The sequence below is a fragment of the Thunnus albacares genome, chromosome 23 (genome assembly GCF_914725855.1).
Source record: "Thunnus albacares chromosome 23, fThuAlb1.1, whole genome shotgun sequence".
Taxonomy (NCBI): Eukaryota; Metazoa; Chordata; class Actinopteri; order Scombriformes; family Scombridae; genus Thunnus; species Thunnus albacares.
In genome coordinates, this window is record NC_058128.1 from 1,113,798 (window position 1) to 1,140,000 (window position 26,203).

Genomic DNA, 26,203 nt, shown 5'->3' on the forward strand with positions numbered 1-26,203 from the left:
GTGAACTAATCTCACCTTTGAGGTAAAGATTTAAATATAACGTAATGTTAAACCTGTTAAAGTGATGATGATAATAATAATAACTATAAGTATATTATAATAATATATAGTTCTTTATGAATAAATTCTATTTATAAAGAACTTTTTAGATAAAACAGTTCAGCACAATAAGATAAAATAAAATCAGGCCAATAAACATCCAGACAACAAAATAATATGAATAAGACTAAAAGGAATCGAATGATGTTTATTGTTTATGTCCTTCATGTCTGTTATGATCAGTTATTGACTAAAAGAGGAGTGCTGCTGTAGATGTTGATCAGAGTTATTGATTAGCTCACAGCTTCCTGTTGCAGGTAGTTTAAAGGTCTCTGCTGGAGTCAGATCCTGTTTTGTTTTTTTTGGGGGGGGCGGGGGGGCGTTGGATAAGCAGCCATTGTTGCTGCTCTCATTGAGTTGGTCGGCAGGCGGGTGGGTGGTCATCCCAGTGAAGACTTTTGAAGGAGGGAGCTGCTGTCAACAGCCAACACAGCGAGGCTCATTCCTCTTTGTTTACTTTGATTAAATGCCAAATGAAGGAGGTGATGGGGGGGGGTATCGGGTGGGGGGGGTCTGTAATTACCTCCCGCTTCCCTCCTCAGTTTTCATTAATTAAAGCCGTGTTTGTGCTCCTGTATTTTCCTGAGGAGGAGAATGTTTTGTCAGAAAAGGTGGAAAACTGGAACGTCAGCAGAGACTCAGCTGGTCTTCAGAGATGTGGACGGTTAAACAAACAGTTTGCTCACTTTTTAAATTGCAGATTAGACTTTAGACACTTTTCTGGCCCGTCACATCAAGAGGCTGCATGATTATAGTTAAAATGATAATTATTAAGATCCTATTTATTTAATCACTCCTATTAATCCATTTTTTACTGCACTCAGAACATTTTCAATGGACAGAAAACTGCCTTCACTGTCACACTGAAGGATTAAAACATTACAAATAAATCTTGATGCAAATGTACAAATATTTGAATAATAACTGGCACAAATTAGAGACCCACCAGTCTGACTTTTCCTCCCCAGATATCGATTCTGACTCTGAGTGCTGATCCGATAGCAGCTGCTAACGTTGCTAATGAATGTTCGATGTTTAAGCTAACATGAGGCGACGTACTTCTGAACTTCAAGTGAAGACAATGTTGTGTCTCCGTAGTTTTTCTGTTTAACTCCAGTTACTAAAAGTGCGTCATTAATAAAATTAGTAGTTTTTTTATCAAACTCCTTTTTATCAAACTTTTATAAATGTGTAATAAAAACTATTTTGTTTATGCAATATTTCAAAAATACTTCTGGACAAAAAGCGCAGAAAATCATCTAAATCTAGACTGGGTCCACACTAAGCCGGCTAAACCAGTAAACACATCTTCTCTCCGTACTGGTCGTCTGTTCAGACTAAAACGTAGCTTTTCCAAAATGTCCTCCAGAGTGTAAATGTGAAAACGCCGGCTTGGCGTCGTAGCGTGTACGAGGGGAAAACTGTCATATCACTGACAGAGCAGATGGTTGCAGTAGTCCAGAGTTTGACTGGAAGAGGAAGAAGAAGAAATACGACGACAGTAACAACAATGGCGGACGGCTTCTCTTTATTGTCTACTTTGACAGCTTGTTCAGAGTTAAACATATCGACCACCTTTCTCTGCTCAAACTGTCGGAATCTGCTGCAATAAACTAAATATAAAGGAAATAGAAACAGTAAACCGTTTCTTCTTCACTGTTTTTCTGTGGCTGACTTGCTTGTCCGTCCTCTGCACATGCCCAGTAGGAGGAGAATTACCTGATTTGGTGTTTTTAATGTGGACGGAGGTATTAACACAAACCAGCTGAAACTCCTGCTGTGGACGTTGGTGGTTTTTCCCTCCAGGAAACTTCTCCGCATGAAATGTCCAACAGACGCTTGTGAGCCAATCGTGGCGTTTGGTGTGGTGGTAACTGACGTCATTGCAGCGTTCATCTCTATCTGAAACGCTCAGTGTGCCTGTATGTGTTTGTGTGTGTTTATTTGCGTTTGTTTGTGTGTGTATATGTGTTTTTCTATGCTTATTGGGACCGTTTCTGGTATAAACACTGACTTTATTGGGACCAGTAGTCCTCATAGGGACCAAAGTCTGGTCCTAATACAGCAAATTGTCATTTCTGAGGTCCCGGTTAAGGTTAGACTACAAAATGAATGGAGTCAATTCAATGTCCTAACTGTCTTTGTGTTCGTGTGTGTGTGTGTGTGTGTGTGTGTGTGTGTGTGTCAGCAGCTCTTTGAATAAACTCAGTGTTTTCCTGTGCGTGTCTAATTTGCTCTGATTAAACTCGGGCTCTCGGGCTCTCGGGCTCTCGTGCGAGCGTCGGCTCTAATCGCAGCCTCGGCGGGAACTTCTCCTCCGTCTGTTCGCTCACCAGATCACATTGATTATATCCTCAGATTATTAGTGCACTTTCACATACGGGGGATTAACCCTGACAGTGATAATCCAAACAGCCTGTTGTTTTCTGAACTCAAATATCAGCAACATTACACAGCAAATCTGCTTTTCTGTACATTGTAAAACTCTACAGTGTGTAAAGTTTTTATTAGAACCAGGCTGCTGAAACACACCTGACAGCAGTGTTACAGGTTTACTGCAGGATTAAGTTACCAGTACTTTACATGATATAAAGATATGTTATCAAAGCTGTTATGTTGGGTTGTTCCCATTAACACCAATGACAAGAGTTGTATTTGGGTTTTTTTAACATGCGTGATGTTATGGTTCCAGATGATTATTACTATTGATTTCCGTCATGACCTTGTTTTCTCTAGCGCCACCATCGGGACAAACTTTTACACATCAAGTATCCCATCACATCTTTCCAGCCACACTGATGGACTTTCTGGCGTTTAATAGACCAAACAATTAATCAGTTAATTGAAAAACAGTCTGCAGATGAAAATAACTGAGTGGTTTAACCAGTTTCATGTAGACGTAGCCTACGCTAACAGTTTCCCCCTGCTTCCAGTCATTGTGCTAAGCTAGGCTAAACATGCAGGGACCCGTATCCTGGAAGACGACTAACGACGATCAACTTCCTCCACCGCGTACAGTATTTCATTTTCTGTGATGCTAAATTTTAAGCTAACCCTTCTATTAGTGATTACATCATGGTTCTGCTACCAAACCTAACAAACAGCGATAGTTGGTGGGAAGACCAATAATAGTACGACTGGTTTCCAGTTTAGCGGTACAAGGGAAGAGGACATCAACATGAACTCAGTGTTTTATTCTGAAACTTGTAAGTGCGTCTGACGAAATCTCGTCTCAACAGAGCAAACTTACCTGAAGAGGAAAACTGTGAGGTGTAGTTAAAGCTAGTAAGTGGACCTTCAGATAAGTTTTTTTTTTTTTGCCAAACTTGATTTTTGTGATTAGTTTTGGGACAGTTTATGTGTTCGTGTTGTTTTCTGAGTGAAGGAGTGAGCTGTCAATCATCTTTAACGCTTCAAATCTCATTGAGAAAAGTGAAAACTGCTCCAGTGTTGCTGACAGTGTGAACTCACTGATCCCATTCTTATTTATTTCGTTGAAATCTTGTTAACAAATACTAAAAAGACCTTTTTATTGGTTGGGGAGGCAAATTTGAGCACAGCTGATATTTATTTATTAAGAAGCTTTATTTTGATGAACGTGAAAGTTCATTTTTGATCTTGGAAACAGTAGCTTGGATGAAAAAATGTATATATGTAAGTGGACTGTCAATCATTTATTGTAAAGTTTAATGAAAAGTAAAAATTGTTCTGCTGTTATTGAGCCTCAAATCAGTCGACTCGTCCGTCTCATTCTTAGTATTTTTTGGAAAATTTGTTCATAAATACTAAATGGATTTTTTCCTGCTTTAAATACTGAGTGGAAGAAGAATTTAGAGTTAAAGTGGTTTTCAGATTTGCACTACAAAGCAAGACTCACTTTTTTTACTCAGAAACTTGATTTTCAGCGTCAAAGTTAATTTATGATCTCAGAAAAAACTGAGCCAACTCCATCTGCTGAGGAAAACTGAGACGTGGAGAAAAAGCTGGAAAGAGGAGTTTGGTCGTTTGTTGTTGAGCCGTCGATCTTCTGTTGTAAAGTTTAATGAAGTTACTTTAAAGGCCTGTTGAGCCTCATCAGACCTCCTGGACAGAAACGTTGGAAAAGCCGTCAGCGAGGAACTCGTGGGGCTCATTCATAGTCTGATGTTCTGTCCTCTCCTGTCGTTGGAGCTGTCAGAGGTCTGGACCCCCCCTAACCACCACCAGCACCACCAGCACCCCCCCCCCCCTCCGGCCTCCTACACAGAGGAAAACAAAAACTGTGGAGGTTTGCATGATAATGTTGGCAGCTGCCTGAGGGCGACGCCTCCTGACCCCCCCCCCCCCCGTTCACTGCTCATTCACAGGGTCAGATACTCGATTCATTCACCAGCTCGGCCGAGAGAGAGAGAGAGAGAGAGAGAGAGAGAGTTAGTGTGTGTTTGTCTCTCGTACTTCTGTCCTTTTGGAACCAAGAAGAATAAAATGAAGCTTTGGTTCCAGATCAGAATAAAGATTCAAAGGTTGAAGTTCAGATTTCTTCAGAGATAAACACTTGATTTGTGACTGACAACCAACCAGAAGTAACACCAACAGGTTTTCATCCAAACTACTGTTTCCAAGATAAAAAAATCAACTTTCACACTCACCAGAATCAAGTTTCTGAATAAAATAACATCAGCTGTACTCAAATGATCCTCCCCGACCAGTATTTAAAGTAGATAAAAAGGTGCTTTTTGGTATTTGTTTACAAGTTTTCCAAAAAAATACTAAGAAGGAGACAGACGAGTCGTTTCTCTGTCCTCGACAGCAGCAGAGCGACACTATAGAGCACAATTTTCACTTTTCCTCAATGACGTCTGCTGCAGCTCAAAAGACTTTATTTCGCTATAAATCAAAGTAAATGTTGACCACATGATTTCTTTTAAAGAGAAGACGTTAGTCGTGGTGTCGTGTGTGTCGTGTGTGTCGTGTGTGTGTGTGTGTGTGTGTGTCGTTCTCATATAAACCTGAATAAACAGAGTAACATTAACATTCAGGCTGCCGCCCTGCAGGCTCTCTGCTCGGCTCCGTGTCCATGGTAATCCTGGAATCAGACAGACATAATGAGCATCTCCTCCTCCTCCACCCCAAATGTGTCTCTCCTTTCATCTCGGTTGCCATGGCGACGGCCGAGCAGTGGCGATGAATGAATTGAATGAACTGGTATAGATTTTTTTTTTCTCTCCCTGAGCTTCGCCTCGGCAGGATGATGTGTGTGTGTGACGACCGAGCGTTACTTTACGAGCTCGCAGTCCTTCACCTCTGACGCTTTGCTCTGTGACAGACAGGTGTGTTAATCCGCTGCTGAAAATAGTTCCCAACAAATATATGATCTCCTGCTGTTTGTTTGTGGAAAAACTGAAAATTAAAACTTAAAAAACGACTGTTGGTTCCCTGAAATCTACTGACCCTGATCTGTAGAGGTGGAACATAACTAAATACATTTACTCAACTGCTGTATTTAAGTACAGTTTAGAGGTATTTGTACTTTACTTGAGTATTTCCATGTGATGCTACTTTCTACATGTCAGAGGGAAATATTGTACTTTCTACTCCACTACATTTATTTAACAGCTTTAGTTACTTTTCAGATGAAGATTTGACACAATGGATAATATAACAAGCTTTTAAAATACAACACATTGTTAAAGATGAAACCAGTGGTTTCCAACCTTTTTGTCTTTTGACGTCTTACAAAAAGCAGTGTGTAGTCGGGGTCACATTTCACATGTCTATGAGTTGTTAACAGCTCCACCAAATAGTGATTTTTCCCTCTAAACTTCTCACATGCTTTCATTTCAATAAATGTTCAAATGATCCAATATTTCAGCAAAAATCAAAGATTAGAGAAAAAGTCCAAAAACTGAAAACAGATTTGTGTATCAGAACTTTGTTTTTTCTTCTTTCCTCTCCCATTAATCATCTCACCACCCCTCAGATTTATCTGCTGACCCTTTGGAGGGGCCCGACCCCTAGGTTGGGAACCACTGGACTAAACTAGCTAACTTTATATAAAGTAGTGTAAACTAGCTCCACCTCCAGCAGCTACAACAGTAACATGCTGCTCTAACACTGATGCTTCACTATTAATAATCTAATGATGTCATATATAATAATATATCAGTCAGAGGGACCAAACCACTACTTTTACTGCAATACTTTAACTACATCAAGCTCATAATACTTATGTACTTTTACTGCAATACTTTAACTACATCAAGCTCATAATACTTATGTACTTTTACTGCAATACTTTAACTACATCAAGCTCATAATACTTATGTACTTTTACTGCAATACTTTAACTACATCAAGCTCATAATACTTATGTACTTTTACTGCAATACTTTAACTACATCAAGTTCATAATACTTATGTACAGTAAAGTGAATATCTTTTGAAATTGTTTACTGTCATAAAGATTAAAGAAACCAGAAAATATTGATATTTAAGAAGCTGAATCAGAGAATTTTGACTCAAAACAATTAATTAATTATCAAAATAGTTGGTAAATGATTTTCTGTTAGTCGACTAATCAATGAAGCTCCAAAGATATTCCAGTAAAACCTCAGAATATAAATCTATAAATGTGCAGACTGTGTCGTCTTTCTGATGAGTTTCTGTTGTAGATTAAATGTCAGTTACACAATAAGAAACTGTTTCTGGATTGAGGTCATCTGGTGCAACATTGTGTTATATTCTGTGTGATAAAGAGAACAAACAAAGGAGAAATTCCCCCCAACAGACGAGCGTGGGCGTCATGTTGACCAAAAACAGACCAAACACATCATCACTTCCAGTAGATTTTTATTCCTGTTTCTCCATTTAAAGGTCTTTAAAAAGCCTCTCAGTGATGTTTCAGATTAGAGATGTGGGTCATGGATTATCTGCTGTCCTGCAGAATAAGAGTTGATATGAACTCTTTGTGTGGTTTTGTTCTTTAAAGCTGATTCATGCCGACGTGTTTCTGATGTTGATATGATTTAATCTCCCTCAGCTGTCCCGTAAACACATCTGAATTTACAACAAACAAACAAACAAAACCTGCTGCTGTTTCTGATGGAAGGACGGGGTTAGCGTTAGCTTAGCACAAAGACTGGAAGCAGAGGGAAACTGTTAGCCTAAAGAGAGAAAATCCAGCTTTTTAATATGTTGACGGGTTGTATGTTGTTGGATAATAAGCTGATCAGATGTTCAGCACTGTTAACTGTTTTTAATAGGTTTTGTGAATGGATTCATGTTTTTTAAAGGGTAAAAATACCTTTAAAATCTACAAATTACCACAAAAAACACTGAATTTGTACAACCTCAATATGTGATGTTGTTGTTAATTAATGGAAAATTAATGGATTCACATATTAAGTGGTTTTACAGTGATGAAATCCCCTTAAGATTGACCACATAGCATTAAAGTCACCCCTGAATTTTAACTACTTTCAATTAAAATTAATACTTTTAAGGTGCTTTTAAAAGGATTCAATTATTATTTGGTGAGTTTTTTTACGCGTTAAAAACTCCTAAAAATGTGCAGAAAAGCTGTTAAATAACTTTGCACTCACACTAAGAGACTGATGAGCGGCGGCGGGATTTTTAATGTTTCCACTGAAAAAAAATACTCTCAAAATCAAAGTTGTTGTCTTTTGTTTTTGGGTTTATGTGGAACAGAACAGATGTTTGATGGGAAGTGTAGTTTAGTAGTTTACAACAGTTTCTGTGGGAATAAAATCAAATCCTGATTTGCTGCTAATTTGCATAAAGTGAAACTCAACTTCAGCTCGTCGCTCTCGGCGTCGCGCTGTTCGCCGCTGCAGAGGCGTCTGAAGCTCTTCGTCTCCAGCTCATATTAAAAATGAACGACTGCTTTTGTCGCTTCTATATTTGGATGTGAGAACACAGTTAATTCCATCGTTATTAAAGGGTAAATTGATGGTTTGAATGAGCTGGTGAGGACAGTTTTTTTTGATAATCAGCAGTGATGAATTGATTATTTCATTAGCAGGACATGAATCATACTGAGGGATAATCATGCTCTCAGTTTGGGAACTACAGTTCCCAGAAGGCTTTGGGAGATTTAAACAGGAAGTGTAACACAACTTGAGTCCTGGTTTGCTTGTTTGAGCACCTTTTTTTTTTTTTCACATTTTGTCAAACATCACTGATTACTGTCATACTGAAGAAAACAGTTCTTCTCTGGTTACTAAGCAGATTAATGGAGGTTTAATCTTCATACATATTAGAGATGATGATATGTGCAGGAAGTGTAACTCGCCTCCTCAGTTAGAAAACCTCAGATGTAGAATAATCAGCGTTTTGCACAATAACAAGTGACCGTGGAAGGTTATGATGTCATTGTCTCGCTGGGGGTCGACACCTTCAGCCGTTTGGACAGACGACGGTCGGCGAGGCGTCGACTCTCCTGCTGTGTGGTTTAATGAAAGAACAGCAGCGACTCACCTGATCCCAAAAACACCTGAATAACAGATCAGCTGATATCAGAGAGACGACCGCTGAGCAGCTGAGATGTGTCGGAGGTTATATTGATGATGTGTTCAGGAAATCTGGAATCAATCAGACAGATGTCATCTGAAGAGTGAGGAGGATAGTTTCTCCCAGCAAATACACAGAGCCGACGGGGAGTTCATTAGTTAACTGAGTATAGTACTGATGACTTTCATTTCAGTAAATACACACAGCCGGTTGTTAGTTCATTAGTTTATGGATTATGGTCATGATGACTTTTCTCCAACAAATACACAGAACTTTTTTTTTTTTTTTTTACTTCATGGAATATTGTGGTGATGACTTTCATTTCAGCAAATACACACAGCCGGTTGTCAGTTCGTGGGCTATAGTGATGTTTCTTTCTCAGCAAAAGGAGTATAGTCATGATATCTAGCAAATAAACAGGGCCACGTTTTACTGCATGTAGTACAGGAGTGATGTTTCTTTCTCAGCAAATACACAGGGCCGGTGGTTAGTTCCTGGAGTACAGTACTGATGACTTACGTTTCAGTAAATATACAGAGCCGTGTTTATCTGATAAAAGCTTTCAGGTGAAACGGGAAGAATCTGATGAACGTCTATCGTCCTCCGGCTGCTCTGAGAAACATTTTAATTAAACAAAAAAAAAAAAAAAAGTCTCTTCAGGCGTCCTGATCCTCCAGAGACGACATGAGGAGGAGGAGGAGGAGGAGGAGGAGGAGGAGGAGGAGGAGGAAGGATGCCGCTCTGTGAAACATCAGCAAGGTCATTTATTCAGTGTCGATAGAAATGGAGACGAGCTTTGTGGCGGTGCGGTGTATTTAATGGCATCAGAGAGATGATGAAGTTTTTCATTGGAAGAATATTTATTTATGTTTATAGTTTTCAGCTTCAGTGAAACTTTCAGTTTTTAAATTTATTTTCAGAAACAGAAATGAAATATATTGTAAATAAAATATTTATTGTTCTTTCACTCACAACAGTTTTTTCAACACTTTTAAATCAGAACATGAAAGTTTTTGTATTTTTTATATTTTCTTTACTTTGAACATTGAATAAACATAAAACCCAGCAGCCTGTCATGTTATATTTTTATACTGTTTTAAATCTTTTAATTTTTCTGACGGCTGTGAAACTGGAAAACTCAGGTGCCACAAAGTGTGTCGTGTTGCTATGACAACCGGTCGCCATGTTCAGTCATGTCATGTATAACTGCATATTTATTTAACAGGATTTTAAATAGTTATTTTAGTATTTGTTGTTTATTCCATATGGTTTAAAGTTTGAAAATATGAATATGTACATGATGCCTTGTTTTTTATAATGTGCTGAAACTTTATTAATAACGGTACAAATATACAAACCACTAAAAACGTTTCTGTGATCAATAGAAAAATCGTATTTAAATAAATTATGTTTGTATGAAACTGAATCACTTATTTTATTTGACCTTAAAATTCTAATAAGGGGAGAATTAACAGATAAATTATTTTTTGAAATAAATATTTTTATCAGTACACTTTTTTTATTTGAAACATTGACTTGTTTTGTTACCTTAAAATTCTATTAATTTACTTATTAATGGTTTTGTATTTGAACTGAAGAGGAGAATTGATATATACATTTTTTTTAAATTACATGTTTTCCCCTATAAATCCTTTAATCAACAATAAAACCATCATTTTGTCTGTAAATGCTTCAGTTTAGAAGAGAATGTGTTCAAGCTTCCCACTAATATCAAATTCAAATAAGCTTTATTGGAATGACAGATCAGAAATCTACATCGCCAAAGCAGTACAGACAATTATAAACATTGACAGATTATTAATAATTTTACAATAACATGTAAATATAAACAATAATATTAAAAACAATATAATAAAAGGCATTTTATTAAACACACATCTGAATTTACAACAAACAAACAAAACCTGCTGCTGTTTCTGATGGAAGGACGGGGTTAGCGTTAGCTTAGCACAAAGACTGGAAGCAGAGGGAAACTGTTAGCCTAAAGAGAGAAAATCCAGCTTTTTAATATGTTGACAGGTTGTATGTTGTTGGATAATAAGCTGATCAGATGTTCACCACTGTTAACTGTTTTTAATAGGTTTTGTGAATGGATTCATATTTTTTAAAGGGTAAAAATACCTTTAAAATCTACAAATTACCACAAAAAACACTGAATTTGTACAACCTCAATATGTGATGTTGTTGTTAATTAATGGAAAATTAATGGATTCACATATTAAGTGGTTTTAAAGTGATGAAATCCCCTTAAGATTGACCACATAGCATTAAAGTCACCCCTGAATTTTAACTTTCAATTAAAATTAATACTTTTAAGGCGCTTTTAAAAGGATTAAATTATTATTTGGTGAGTTTTTTTACACGTTAAAAACCCACGTTAAACAATAATATTAAAAACAATATAATAAAAGACATTTTTTACAGATGTAATCACAAACATTTACTACAGAACTTATTTCTCTCAGATTATGAGAAGACTTAATATATTTTGCAGCTTTTACTGCAATATCTCATTATTCATATGATGCAGATATTTGGTGTTTATGACGTCGGGACTCTTTTCTGTTTAGTTTTGGCTTTTGATAAAGATTTTAAACATCATCTTTGATTTATTCTCCATGTCTGGAGTTAATTCATGATTCTTTCTTTCTGTTTTCCAGAGCGTCGCAGCGTTCCAGGCGACTCTGAACGACGAAGGTTTGATCGTGGCGACGCTGGAGCGTTCGGACCTGCAGGAAAACGTGACGGCGTACGCGGCTCAGATCTCCGGAGAACCTCGGCTGAACGTGGTGCAGTTTGTGAACACCAGCGAGCCGCTGCTGTTCAACACTTCGTTTCACGGTCTGTGCTACAGCGTGGGTCTGATGCTCAGACAGGGACAGTCCTGGTCCAGACCCATCAAGACCGTCTCCGTCCTCACAAGTAAGAAACCGGACCAGTTTCTTGCAGGAAACCATCAAGTCGTCGTCATAGAAACATCAAACATCACAGAGTTTATAAATGTGACCGTGTGGGATGATCCATGATGAGCTGTGCAGTTATTGAACAGTAATTACACAGTTCAGAGTGTGTTATCATCTTATATTAACACTATGATTGACAGAAAATCATTTTGAAACCAACTCTTAAAAACATTTGGATGTTTTCGCCCCTTAAATATAGACATTAATAATCTGAGTAGACGTCTAATGACTACACATCAACAATAACTTGACACCATGTATGAAGTTTGATTTAATTTCATGTAACAGAACCACAAATTGTTATATTTCATATTGGAACCAAAAGCCCATTTGACATAATGTCCATATGAGTTTTGTGTAAATTGGATTTTCTAGTTTCTCATCTGGACACGTTGGAGTGTTTAAGTCGTCCAGATGTTTGAAGTTTGTTGTGTTTTCTGTCGTCAGAGCCGTTGCCTCTTCAGAACGTTCAGATATCCGACTATAAAGAGTCTCCAGAGACCGGCGTGGTGTTTGAAATCGAGCCTCCAGCCGGTAACGTCTTCAGCAGAGTAAACATCAGCTACACCGAAGGACAAGAGAGACGCTCGATGCTCTATAAAGGTAAAGATGTTCGTTCAGAGGCTCTAAACTCTGTTGTTCTTAACTCAAGCATTTCTGTTTTACTTTTACTGTGAAAAGGGTTCTTATAATGATTTCTTTGTAAATTATAAATGGTTTTTCTCCTTTAAAACCTCTTAAACCACACAGAAAATGCATTAAAAACCTCTGATATATTTTCCAATATATGAATTTGCCAAGTGCCAACCTCCAGGGCTGAAAAATGAAGCCAATGTAAAAGTGCCAAAAACTGCAGTTCCTCAAATGGCCACTTGAGGCTCCAAAAGTGAATCAACCCCCATCGACCTCCATGTTAAAATGTCCAACTTAACAGCAGAAATAAACATGTTTACAGCCTGGTACAAACAACGGTTTTGGTCTCTATAATTAATTTCCCCGTTCTGACAACTTTGCTAAACACAAATAAAAATCCAAAAAAAAAAAAATCTGTCAGCTAACAGTAAACTGTCAATCAATCAATCAATCAATTTTTATTTATGTAGCGCCAAATCACAACAAAGTCACCTCAGGGCACTTTTCACATAGAGCAGGTCTAAACCGTACTCTAATTTACACCCAACGATTCCCCCATCAGGAGAACTTGGCGACTTTAACGGGTAGAAACCTCAAGCAGAACCCGGCTCTTGGTGGGCGCCATCTGCTTTGACCGGTTGGGTTGAGAGAGAGAAAGAAAGAGGGGAAGGGGAGGGGTGGGGGCAGAATAACAACAATCATAACAATAACAAAAATAATAATAATAAATAGCAATAGCCAGGGAAGGATGCCAACAGGACCGCAAAGGACCGCGAAGGCTCGGCCTGCATCACAGGGTTTCCTGTGAGATGAGGAAGCATATACAAGGTGAATAGAATTGGTCCAAGTACAGAACCTTGTGGAACTCCGTGTCTAACTTTTACCTTCATGGAGGATTCATCATTAACATGTACAAACTGAAATCGGTCTGATAAATAGGACTGAAACCAGCTTAATGCAGTTCCTTTAATGCCAATTAAATGTTCCAGTCTCTGCAAAAGGATTTGATGGTCAATTGTGTCGAATGCAGCACTAAGATCTAACAGGACAAGTATAGAGACAAATCCTTTGTCTGATGCAGTTAGGAGGTCACTAGTGACTTTCACCAGTGCTGTCTCTGTGCTATGATGCCTCTAAATCCTGACTGAAAATCCTCAAATAAACTATTGTTATGTAGAAAGTCACATAACTGATTAGAGACTGCTTTCTCAAGGATCTTGGATAGAAATGGAAGGTTAGATATAGGTCTATAATTGGCTAAAACACCTGAATCAAGAGTAGGCTTCTTAAGAAGAGGTTTAATTACAGCTACTTTAAAGGACTGTGGTACATAGCCTGTTACTAAAGACAGATTGATCATATCTAGTAAACTGTGTCAGTAATAAACATTAATAATTGCCCACGCCAAAAAAACACAATATTGATACAACTCCAAACCACAGAAGTTGCTTAAGTCAGGAATTAGTAAGAAATCTAATGTAAGAATGAACATTGAAGGATTGTTTGGTTCAAGTTAAGAGATTCTTGTTTCGTTTTTAACCCTTAAAACCACCTGAAACTAGATAATCCAACAAAAAATAAAAGTAAACTTAACGTGAAACTAATATTTTGCCAGAAAAAAGAAAATGATTTTTCATTAATAATCTCTTCAATGTGAAGTGTAGTAGGGCTGTCACAATATCAGATCTTCACTATATGATTATCGTGGCCAGAAGAATTCACAATAATGATATTATCACGATATCCATAGAAAAGCCCATTGCTTTACCTGTTAATGGTTACGTATTTAAGATGTTTTTAATGGGAATTTAAGTGGACAATTAATGGACAATGTGCAGTAATTGTTTGTAATTTGTTCATTAATACATCGTTATGGATTATCTGCTTTATTTTGAATTTAAGATGAAGTTTTTATTTTTCAATTTCATGTTTATTAGTTACTTTTACTTTATTTAAAAGTTAAATTCAGGACTTTAACTTGTTCTGGAGTATTTTACCACCATGTTGCCACTTTTGCTCTAAAATGTAATATTTGTGTATGAAAGTTATAATCCTGCATCTCAGTGTCATTATCATGCAGATTCTTTTAAATAAGATATATTTTCTGTTTTTGTTTGTTTGTAGATTTCTACAAAGGGAAAACGGTGTTCAAGCACTGGTTACCGGGGATGTGTTACCGTAACATCACCTTCCAGCTGATCTCAGAGGCCACCGTGTACCAGACCGCCATGGTTACGCAGAGTGACATCACACACACGCCGCTCCATCACAGGACAGGTAAACACTGAGTGACATCACAGTTCAGCGATGTACCGTCATTTCGTCATGAGTCCTCAAATATTTTGCACATTTGTTTTGCACTTATTGTGCACATTTTCAGTTTGTGCATGAGGGCTCATCATATATGTATATTTGTTCCAACACTGTAGCTGTGTGACACGTGCTGGGCTCCATACGTTATGAATATTAAAATGATAAATTAGTGGTTAAAGCTATAATATGTAATTATTCCACATTAAAATGTGTAAAAACAACTAGACCTGTGTTATATATGTTGTTGAGTTGTGTACTTACATTATCCCAAATGTTTCCAACAATGTTCAAACTCAGAGAAATCTGTAATTTAATCAAAGTAACGGACCGTTTCATTTGGTCGCCTGTCGATGGCGTCATACCTCCTCTACCAAAGAGTAAACACGCACCAGATGCATACGGCGGCGCTGTGTTTGTCCGCTACAATGGCGTCTACCAAAGAGTAACTTACACACATACAAGATAATACATCGGCGTTGTGCTTGTTCCACACAAACTGTTATAAATGGACTTTTATTCAGTTTTAAGACACATTTTCATGATAAATTTAGGTGGTTTTTAACTATATCTTTTAGCCGGAAGAAGGATTTTAGTCATTGGACGTCTGGATCTTAAGTTATCAGAGAAATAAACTGGACAAACGTTAGCAGCAGCTCGGCTAACAGCCCCTCCAGGAAGTCCGGTGGTCGCTGAACATCGTCAGAGAAATATTGATTTTTTTTTAGGTGAAACAGCTTTAATTAGTATTTTAACGATTTTAATCTCCGGGTCCGTTTGTTCTGGAGAGGAGGAGACCTCTGCGGGTAAAAACATCCTGAATGATGAACACTGGAGTAATCCTATCCCGGTGAAGCTGCTTATTTAACAACAAAGACAACAACTCCCATGATCCCTTGCTACTTCACACCGTCATCACACTCCGTCTGTTGTTATTGTTTTGATTGAGACGCCTAGCGGCTGAAATTACATATTGTGCGTTTAATGAACAGAAATACAAGAAATTTTCATGATATCAATTTATTTTTGTTTTAATTGTTTAACTGTATCTTAAATTTCTCCATGAAGCACTTTGGTCACATTCACACCTGTTCTGTGTAAATGTTCTTTTTTAAATTAAGTTCAATTTGATAATTCATGTTTCTATTCTGGATATTTGTTACAGATGCAGCTCGTGTTTCTGAGCTTCAGTCGTTTATGAATCTCTCATGTTCAGATAATAAAATGAGAAATGTTTCAGTCTCAGAGCTCATTCATCAGTGTGAAGAGACGTGAGAACAGTAATGAAATGTCTGCTGGTGTTTATATCGTATCAATAATGCAGAACCCGGGGGTGGGGGGGGGGGCGTCTCTCTATGAGTCACACTGTGTACTCTCATTAGTCTGCTGCTGTTTTTCTAACGATGCTCTGCTGAGAGGATGACATTTTACAAAACATAAATCATCAGTTTACTGTGATGATGATGCTGAATTTTACACCAATAACTGAACATTTCCAGTAACATGTTTCCACCTGCGTCACGTCCTTTTTAACCCCCCAGAGGAGCAGTTTATGGTAACTGTTATCAAGCCTCCAGACTACAACCAACAATAACATACAATCAAAAGTTCAATAAACAAATTACACTTGGTAGTATTAAAGCCTTTTTATGGGACCATTTGTAAGCAAAAAAACTATTAAAATAAATTAAACTACAACAACAGGACCACTACAGACTGTATGGGTTGTAGCTGCTGCAGTAGTGGACCAATCACACGTCGCATTAAACTGAAGAACGCTTGCTGTGATTGGCCGTGAGCAAAACCATGCAAGTAGCCATTTTTTTTCTAGTTCTGGGTACAAAAAGGATTAAATGCAGGAATCATTTGACTGGAGATTTGGATGCTACTTGGTACTGAGTTATTTCAGTCGATACCTTTTAAAGGTATTGATTACCAATATGCAGACCTATTAGGTATCGATACTGAAAACTGATCAGCATGAAAAACGTCTGGCGTCCTACAGAAACACGAGCTCCAAATATCCAAAATAAATACATGAATTATCAAGTTAAACTTATTTAAAGAGCACATTAACAAATAAAAGGTTTTGACCAAAGTGCTTCACAGAGAAATTTAAGATGCAGTTAAATAATGAAAACATGAATCAATATGCAGCTGTAACAGACAAAAGTAAAACAAATTGATTGTATATTTAAAATGAAGTGGACTCAAAAGCAGCCGTATGAAGGCGGGTCTTTAATGATAGACAGTGACTGTTTCCTGATTTAAATGAACATAATTTATCAGGCAAATTTCTTGTATTTCTGTTAGTGTTTTTACAACATGAAACACTAATTAATCATTTCAATATCGATAATGTACGGAGGCCCGCAAATGCCACATAGAGAAAAAATAACTCCAGTTATTGTACTACTTCCTGAATATATAACAACCCTCCTTCTCCAGGATTTTTTCCTTACAGCAAAGGGAAAACATTTCTCATAGCAAAAATATATAAATAGTGAAATCAGCAGACGTTTAATGGAACCAGTTGACCTTTCAGACATGTTTTTGGTGTAAAAGCACCTGCCTGTAGCTGATATTACATCAGCACATCTGATCAGCTTCTGTTGGTGTCAGCATGTTTCCATCTGGCAGATTAGCAGAAAGTAGCAAAGGCAAAAAAAAAACTCAAGAGATCCACTTAAAAATACAATGTTGTTGCTCCAAACAGGATTTAAATGACAGGAGGAGCAGTGAGTTCACTTTGACAGACAGTTGCTCTTTGTAGCTGTAACTATTAGTGGGACGGAGGTGAAAACATACACATCAGATTGTTCCACATCTTGTGTATAAAAAGGTCAAAGAGCTGCAGAGCCACATGTTTCTAAAAGTGTTTGTATGAATATTATAGGTCAATATTTTATACAAATTGATATAAACATGTAGCAGCTTTTCTCATTTAGAATACATTTTCTTTCTCTTTTATATTATTTCAGATGATTGTTGTGTATATTTGGACTGTTATTCACCACAGCGCTGAGACTAATTCCTTGTGTGTGCAAACCTACTTGGCAGTGAACCTGGTTCTGGTTCTGATTCTGGTTTGTCTCTCCTCCACAGTGCCGTACCCCCCCCTCAACATTTCCCGTAAGATCGTGGACCTGAGCCAGAGGGCGGCGCCGGGCGAAGCCCCCAACAGCGTCCCTCCTGAGGGGATCCAGGAGAGCCGGCACTCCTCCCGTCAAGCCCGGGACGTCCCACTGATGGAGGAGGAGCAGGAGGAGGAGGAGGAGGAGATTCACACTGAGGAGGGCGAGGAGAACATGTCCGAGGAGGCGGCTGGAGATGCCACTCAGGTTCCCTTCAACCTGACGGCCGCCGCCGCCGCCAACAACACAACAGAGGCCGCCTCTCAGAGCGACTGGCTGGACCCGACCGAGGCGTCTCCTGCCGACAGGGAGGACGAGTTCGTCAACGCCGAGGTACCAGAGTACGAAGACTCCAATGAGCCGGGCTCAGCCATGGGCGTCCCCCCCGAAGCCTCCGTCCTGCCCACAAAGCTGCCCCCCATCCTGCTGGAGCTGCGCTGGCTGCCGCCCAGACCCCCCACCAGCTACGACGGCTTCAACATCTACATCTACAGAGACGGTGAGCAGAGAGGGAGACATATTTAACCTGAAATAAACATCAGATTATGCTGTTTAAGACTGTTTCAATACTTTTGCATGTTGTTAATTTATGTTCAAAGTGCACAGACGAATAATGTGTGCATGTTCATAGTTTTTTCTTGAGCATGAAAATTTATTTCTGACAGTAGTTTAAAAAAATCACAACTTAAGGTCCATTTATTAGTTTTCTCTGCAGCTTTGACCCACATCTCATGATCCTCCTTAGTCCGCTTGTTACTTTTTTATCTTTAGATTGTAAAGAATCAACGCCAAATTCCTAAATGTATCAAAATTTTTCCTAAATAAGATGCATTTAAAACAGAACTCTAAGTGTAAAATTAGAGTCTTGTGCTCATACGATATACAAAACAACACTGAACGGACCCGAGAGCCTCGTCTTTCCCGCTCTGTTTTCCAGGTAACTCGACAGAAACGGCCACCGTGGATGAAAACACTCACGAGTTCTTCACCGAGTTAACGGAGCCGGGAACGTACCGAGTGCAGGTCACCACGCTCAGCTCGTCTGGAGACTGTGAGGCCAGAGAGAGCGCCGCCGACACGGGCTTCACCTTCTACCTCAGTATGTTGAGCAGTCAGCGAGCAGTAATCAATCACTGTGGTATCCGACTTATTTTACCAGGAAATTACATGAAGTCAATCAATTAATCAATTAATCATGATGTAATTTTGATGAGATTATAAGGGGATAATTTTTGGATAAATTGATGGATTGTAATATATTAAGAATTCTTAATTGCATTGATTTTAAAGTGTAAAAACTCCAAAACATCAATAAAGGTATAAATTAAAAGATGGTTTTCATGTTTTAAAAAAATCAATTTTAAGTAATTTAACCTTTTTAGACCTTTTAAAGGGTTTAAAATTTAGATAATCTGTTTAAAATTCCTTAAAATATTACAATCCATTAATATATCCATCAATTAACACCATAATTGCAAAATTAAGTCAAAAAGTACAAATTAAAGGAGTAGAAACCCCTTAATCATGCAGAAATATTAAACATTAAAAACCCATCAACATACATGTTTTTTAATCTTTAAAATTTACAGAATAGCGTGAAACCACACTTGAAAGTTAAATTCTAAGAGTTTTTACTCTTTAAAACCCCTGAACCCATGCAGGTGTTTTTTTAAGGTTTTTTAAATTTATAGAACAGCCTGAAACCAGAATTCTCTTTAATTGAAAAGTTGAGGATTCCTTTTTAATTACTCAATTTTACTCCTTAAAATCCACTGAAACAGGTCAGATAGCCCATCAGACATACATGAATATGTTACAATCCCTTATATTTCCTAGCTGGTGTCTGCATCTTTGCAGTAAAATGTATTGAATTGTTCCAGGTCCTGGCGGCGAGCTGTTGGAGGAGCTCCGGGAGCGTCCGCAGGCGGTTAGCATCAGACTGCTGGACTCCAGCACCGCTGCCGTGTCCTGGGCTCCGTCCTCCGAGAGACACAACGGCAGCCTGGTGTCGGTCATCTCTACAACCTGCTTCAAACCCAGCCTGAGCCAGAGGATGGAGAACACTTACTGCAGCGAGGTAACACTCATCTGTCTCACCAACAACTTTTTTGGTTGAACCTTTGAACACTTGAAATATGTTAGTTAACATTTTTTCACAGATTACATTTGCATCATCTCCAGCTCAGAAGCTTTTCTAACATTTGTATTAAATCCCTTTACCACCGATCACCAAAACTCACACTTCTGCTTGTCTGAATCATAACTCGGTCAAATCTGAACACACAGACATGAAACACATACTGACATCATTCAGTGTGACTTACGCTTCCCGAGGATATCATCATATCTGATGTCCATTGCCAATAAACATCCATAAATCCACTTAGAAAGCAGAGATAAGAGGCTGCAGAACCTGCCTGAGAATCATCACAGTGATCCAGTGATAGTTGTCTGTATCATGTTACGCTGCAGGAGCTGCTGACAGCTGATTCACAAGACTTTTAATGGAGATTATTTGACTAAATTTGAACAAATATAGGTTAAGGAAAACAAATCAGTGCTAGTTGTGTAATACTTCCTGTTTAAATCTCCCAAAAGACTATTGGAACTGTAATTTCCTGACAATTAACTAAATCAGTTCATCAGATATATAGAAATATCCTCATCACTTCATTCATACTGTCAATTTAACCATAATGATGGAATTAATGTGTTTAACAGCTTTTCTGTACAGTTTAAGGGGTTTTTATGGTGTAAAAAAACTCAACAATTAGCATGAAAGCCATCCTTTTAGTTTATACCTTAAAAAAAATGTGTTAATTAAAGTTAAGTCCAGAGTGGCTTTAATGCTATTTGATGCCTTTAAACCTCCTTAACATATGAGAATCCATTAATTTTCAATTTAATTAAACATTTTGAGTTCATTGATGAGGCAACAAACCCTGAATTTTCATTCCTCTTCACAAATTAATTTTATTATTTTAAGTATAAATTAAGTGTTTTTTGGGGTAATTAGTAGATTCTTAAGGTATTTTTTTTTACAATCCTTAATAGTTGGTCAAATGGGGCTCAACTAGCCCACAGCTAACCTCTAAAGCATTATGGGAAGTGTAGTTCTAAAATTTGGACCATGATTATCCCCCAAATTGAAATCAAAAAGTAAGAATCAGAGTCAAAATGTGTCAAACAAAACCAGCAGAAAACAAACATCTGAACGTTTATGGACTGCTGGTGTTGAATCTTTAATCTGTTCTCTGTGAATCAGCCACCGATGAAGTTTGGAAAATGTTCCAGACAGTAAATGTGGGAACTGACTCGGCTTATGTTCAACTGTGAAAACACAAACGAGGCGTGAAGCGCTTTACTTCCAGACTCCGGCTGTTTGAACAGACTTTGTTTGTGTTGATAACAGGGACAGGTGTGACCCGACCAGCCGATCTGTCTATCTGAACCAGTGTTCAATGTTTGTGATTCACAATATTCCACATTTTATTCATTTAAAAACAAAGCAGCTTTAGGTTTCATGAAAATCCATCTGCTGCATTCAGGAAATACAGGCAGTTTAGTAAATATTGTGGCATACATCATGTAAATATGAGTATACATGATAAAAATAATATTTACCCCTGTTAAAGAGTTTTTATGTTTTTGTCACTGCAGATATTAAAGTAATAGTTTTAATGAATATGACAAAATATTCAGAGATTTCAATAATAGCGAAGAGTAATACTGTCACAATTAAATCATAATGTTACTGTTTACCACAACAGTGTAGTGAAATAAACTTTTTATTCTTAAAATATTATAACTTTTAAAATTACAACATATTTGCTTAATATTGCAACCTTTTCTCTTAAATTACAGCTTTATTTTCACTTTTCATGTGAAATATTCTCATAAAGTTACAACTTTATTCTCAAAAAATTATCTTTGTAAAATTATTACTGCATGTCATTACAACATCTTGTAAATTACAGCTTAATTTTAAAAATATGACTTTTTATTGTAAATTATGACTTTATTTTCAAAACACCTGCTTTTCTCCTAAAATATTTCAGACTAATAAAGACTGGCCCCAAAAACGGAAAAAAACAAGGGTGGATAAACTCCTGGTGCCAATTACATAGTAGTTACCTGGATGTAACTCTGGTGCTATGAGTACATGCGTCGCCCTCTAGCTGACCGTCACAGAGAAGGAGACGGAGGAGATGCAATATCGTTTAAATACGGGGATAACGGCGTATAATTTAATAATAATAATGGCGGTAGCAATACTACATGAGCATGGGTAACCAGGCTAACTTGGCTAACCTCTATTAGCATGCTACTTGCTACCCACATGCTACAGCTAAGTGGTGCGCTGCCAAAATGTTGCGGTTGGAACTCAAGCGCTAGAATTATTGTTCCACATGTAATTACCGTAATTACAAGTACAGAACAAATGGAAGCGAGTCAAGTCAAAATGTATTTGTATAGCACATTTAGAACAACCACAGTTGACCAAAGTGCTGAACGGATTAAAATACCAAAATAAATAAATATAAAAGTAAATAACAAATAAGAATAAAATAAGATAACAGACATAATAATAAAAGAATTGTGGCACAATAGAAGATGAAGTCAAGGTGTCAAGCTCAACTCGTTGAATGAAACGAGAAGAGGAGGATCTTCAGCAGCGACTATAAAGTTTCAGCGTCTGAGCAGTTTTTATATGAATAGTTAAGCTGTTCCAGAGATTAGGGGCAGCCACCGCAAATGCTCAGTCGCCTCTTTTTGTGCCTGGATCTCGGAACATCCAAGAGCATCTGGTTGGTCGACCTCAGTGCTCTAACTGGAGTATGATGATGCAGGAGTTCGGCCAGATAAGGTGGCGCCAGCCCATTTAAAGCCTTAAAAGCCAGCAATAAAATCTTCAAATCAATCCTAAAATGGACAGGAAGCCAGTGGAGAGAGGCCATACTGGTGTTATGTGGTCATGTTTCCTTTTTCCAGTTAGAGGATGAGCGGCTGCATTTTGTACTAACTGCAGTTGATGAAGAGACAGCTGTCCTACACCCACATCCAAAGAATTACAATAATCTAACTGAGAGGTAATAAAAACCTGAATAACTCTCTTGAAATCTTTGGGAGAGAGAAAGTACCATACCTTGGCTTAAAGTCTTAACTGAAAAAAGCTAGTTTTGACAACTGAACTAGTTTATCAGAAGCAGATCAGAATACAAGGAGGCTTCGTACTCAAATATGAGCAAATATACTTATCAAACAGAGGAAATTAGAAATAAAGGCCTCTCTCTAATATAAGCCTGCTGCTATTAAATGTCTGGTACCCTCTGCAGTTGAGGTCAATAAGGGCCCTGGCGACTATTAGAGGAAATACGGTAATATGTTGAAATAGGAGGAATTTTTTTTTTCATAAAATTTCAGCTTTATGACATACATTAAATTTTTTTCTCAAAATCTTGCATCTTTATTGTCATAATATTAAAACTTCTTTCCCAGAAATTACAATTCTTTTCTCCAAATATTTGCTTTTTTTTAAATTACACCGTTATTGTTTTTTTTTTTTACAACTTTTTTTCTCATCAATTATGACTTTATTCTTGAACAATTACAATTTTATGCTTATAGATTCCAACTCAAAAAAATGTATTCTCGAAAATTGTGCTTTTTTTTTTACTGTAAAATATGTATTCATCACAATTTTATTTCTTAAAATTTTGCATCTTTATTCTCATATCACAGCTTCTTTCTCATATATTACAACTATGAGATCCTTACCTTTATTACAATGTTATTACAATATATTGTAATTTTATTATTTTTTGTAAATTACAACTTTTTCTCGTAATTTCAGACTTTATCTTTAAAAATTATAATTTTATCCTTATAGATTAGAAGGTTTTTTCTCAAAATATTACAACCAATTTTTTCTCATAAATTACAGCTCTTCTCAAAAATAATATAGCATTATTTTAAACTTGCAAATCAATTATTGTGTTACAACTTTTACTCTGATACTCTGTCATAGTTGAACATTTACTGTCACAGTTTTGACCCCTCACCTGTGAGGTTTCAGCGCTGAAAGAAGCACCAACTGATTTTCTGTTTGATGACTTTTTCGTAGGAAAACTCGACGAGTGACATCATCACTAACCTGACCCCCGGGGCTCAGTACAGAGTGGTGGTATATCACACCAACGGACCCCTCATCAGCCCTCCGTCTGAACCCGTCATCATCGATATAGGTGAGCGCTGCGTCGTATCCTGCACCTACATCTAGAGCTTTTCTAGTTCATGTCACCTTTCTTTAAGTTTGTCAGGTATGTAGTAATAATGATTTCACAGATGATTCTAAGGGCGTTTTTTACACCTGTAGTTCGTTTGCTCTGGTCTGTATCAGTGGATGAGTTGGTTCAGTTCAGAGACAAAATGCAGCACCACAAGCTCCGCAAGAACACTCACTTCACTCATTGGTCAGATGTGTCTGGGGTGGGAACAAGAACGTAAACACAGGAAGAAGGAGGTTCACTGGCCAAATAGAATGTATTACATTGCGCCAGTCCAGGTCCAACCTGGATTCATTCTCCGGCTAGTTGTTAGCAACTGTTAAATTCGCTCATCTACATCCAACTATGCAAAGCTCACCTGGCTACAGGAGCCGTTTCGCTCAAACTTGGGGAGTACATTTGATAGTCTGGTCGGATTGAGGTTGGATCACATTCCCACCGGACCGAGACCCCCTCCTCCAAAGGGTCTTGGTGTGGTTTTTTTGGTCTGCACCCAAGTGCCTTTACTGTGTTCAGACCTGCCCAAACGAATCACACCAAGAGGGAAAACAAACCAGAGTTTGATTTAACCGTAGGTGTTAAAACACCCTTGTGTTAGAGCCCACAGGTGTGCGTGAGCTGGGTGTTTACGCTCTGAGCCCGACAGCGGTGATCCTGAGCTGGCAGCGTCCGTACCACGTTGCCTTCCGCAAGTACGTCCTCCAGACCTTCTTCTTCAACCCCGTCACCTATGCCTCCGAGTGGACCACCTACTACGAGATCGCCGCCACTGCCTCCGTCATCGCATCAGTGGTAACACACACACACACACACACACACACACACACACACACACACACACACACACACACACACTCCAGAAACAGAAATTGTTCATGTTTGTCTGAAAGCAACCAAACTCGGATACATATTCAGTTAGATGTAATGAAGTCTAGTTTTTGCAAAAGAGTTCATGAGATTTTGTGCTTGCCTATAGAGCTGACTGGTACATGAGCATGGCTGATATTAATTATGATGTTGTAGTTTATTATATAATGTATATTAGTTTATTATATAATGTATGTTTTTTTAAACTGTGAGGAAAAGAGGTGAAGTGAGGGTGCAATGGAGAAACGTGAGCAGCAATTTTTCAAAATTTCCTGATTCACATGACTTTTAATGGAGACCATTTGACAAAATGTAAACAAATATGGACTAAGAAAAACAAATCAGAGCTCTGGTTGTGTTATACTTCCTGTTTGAATCTCCCAAAGCATTATGGGATTTGTAATTTCCTGCCAATTATCTAATAAATCCATCGGCTAATTGTTGATGATTAAAAAATATGCTCATCTGTTCATTCATACCGTCAATTTACCCTTCAATAATGACGGAATTGAGGTATTTAACAGGATTTTTTTTTTAGCATGAAAGCCATCCTTTAATTTATACCTTGTTATAAATCAAATTCAGCATACTTCTAATAGAGACACTTTGCCAAAATATAAACAAATATCGTTTAACATAAGTAAGCTAACTCATTGAATTCATAGCAAATGTTATACTTCCTGTTTACATCCCCCAAAGCATTGTGGGAACAGTAGTTCAAACTGAGAGCATGATTATCCCCCATTAATAACAGGAGAGACATAATCCATGAATGTGAATGTTTTTCAGTATTTTTATGACACTGATCATCAATGCTGAGAGTCTTATATCTCTGGTACACTGACACTCTCCTCTATCCATCATATTCACATGTTTGTCATGTGTTGTTAGAAACCAGTTGACAAACAGACTAAAAACTCAGTTATGACAGTTTAAATTTGCTGTTTTTGCAAATAAACATTCCAGGACTGAACATGTGGAGCAGTGACGGATTTGACCTGCTGCAGGGCTTCAGTTTTTCTTCTGTGTTTTCTCTCAGAGGGTGACGGATCTGCTGCCGGCTTGGTATTACAATTTCCGCGTTTCCATGGTGACGTGGGGCGACCCGCCGCTCAGCTGCTGCGACAGCTCCACTGTCAGCTTTGTAACAGGTACTAAGATATGTGTCATTAGAGCGAATCCGAGGACTGTTTCTGCAAAATTACCAATTTTCATCTTCTCATAATTCAATTAGTCTTTGATAACCTGTCATGCAGTCTCCGTGGTAATAACTTAATCTGTGATTTTAATTAAACTATTAGCAGACAATGTCTTAATGTCTTGTGCTTTTGTGATAGTAATTGTGTGCAGTTAATAAATTAGACTCTTAACAATTATACAA

At 37.8% G+C, this 26,203-nt stretch overlaps 1 protein-coding gene across 5 annotated transcripts in view; it reads left to right on the forward strand.

Moving 5' to 3' along the window:
• ptpro (protein tyrosine phosphatase receptor type O) overlaps positions 1–26,203 on the forward strand; it is a 70,942-nt gene that overhangs the window by 8,967 nt on the left and 35,772 nt on the right. For all 5 annotated transcript variants that reach the window (XM_044343093.1, XM_044343095.1, XM_044343096.1 and 2 more), the window contains exons 2-10: positions 11,289–11,550; positions 12,039–12,194; positions 14,349–14,501; positions 17,640–18,167; positions 18,606–18,767; positions 19,549–19,745; positions 23,793–23,913; positions 24,554–24,747; positions 25,862–25,973. In XM_044343093.1, the coding sequence (XP_044199028.1) occupies positions 11,289–11,550; positions 12,039–12,194; positions 14,349–14,501; positions 17,640–18,167; positions 18,606–18,767; positions 19,549–19,745; positions 23,793–23,913; positions 24,554–24,747; positions 25,862–25,973 (1,885 nt within the window). The remainder of the gene's footprint in view (positions 1–11,288; positions 11,551–12,038; positions 12,195–14,348; positions 14,502–17,639; positions 18,168–18,605; positions 18,768–19,548; positions 19,746–23,792; positions 23,914–24,553; positions 24,748–25,861; positions 25,974–26,203) is intronic.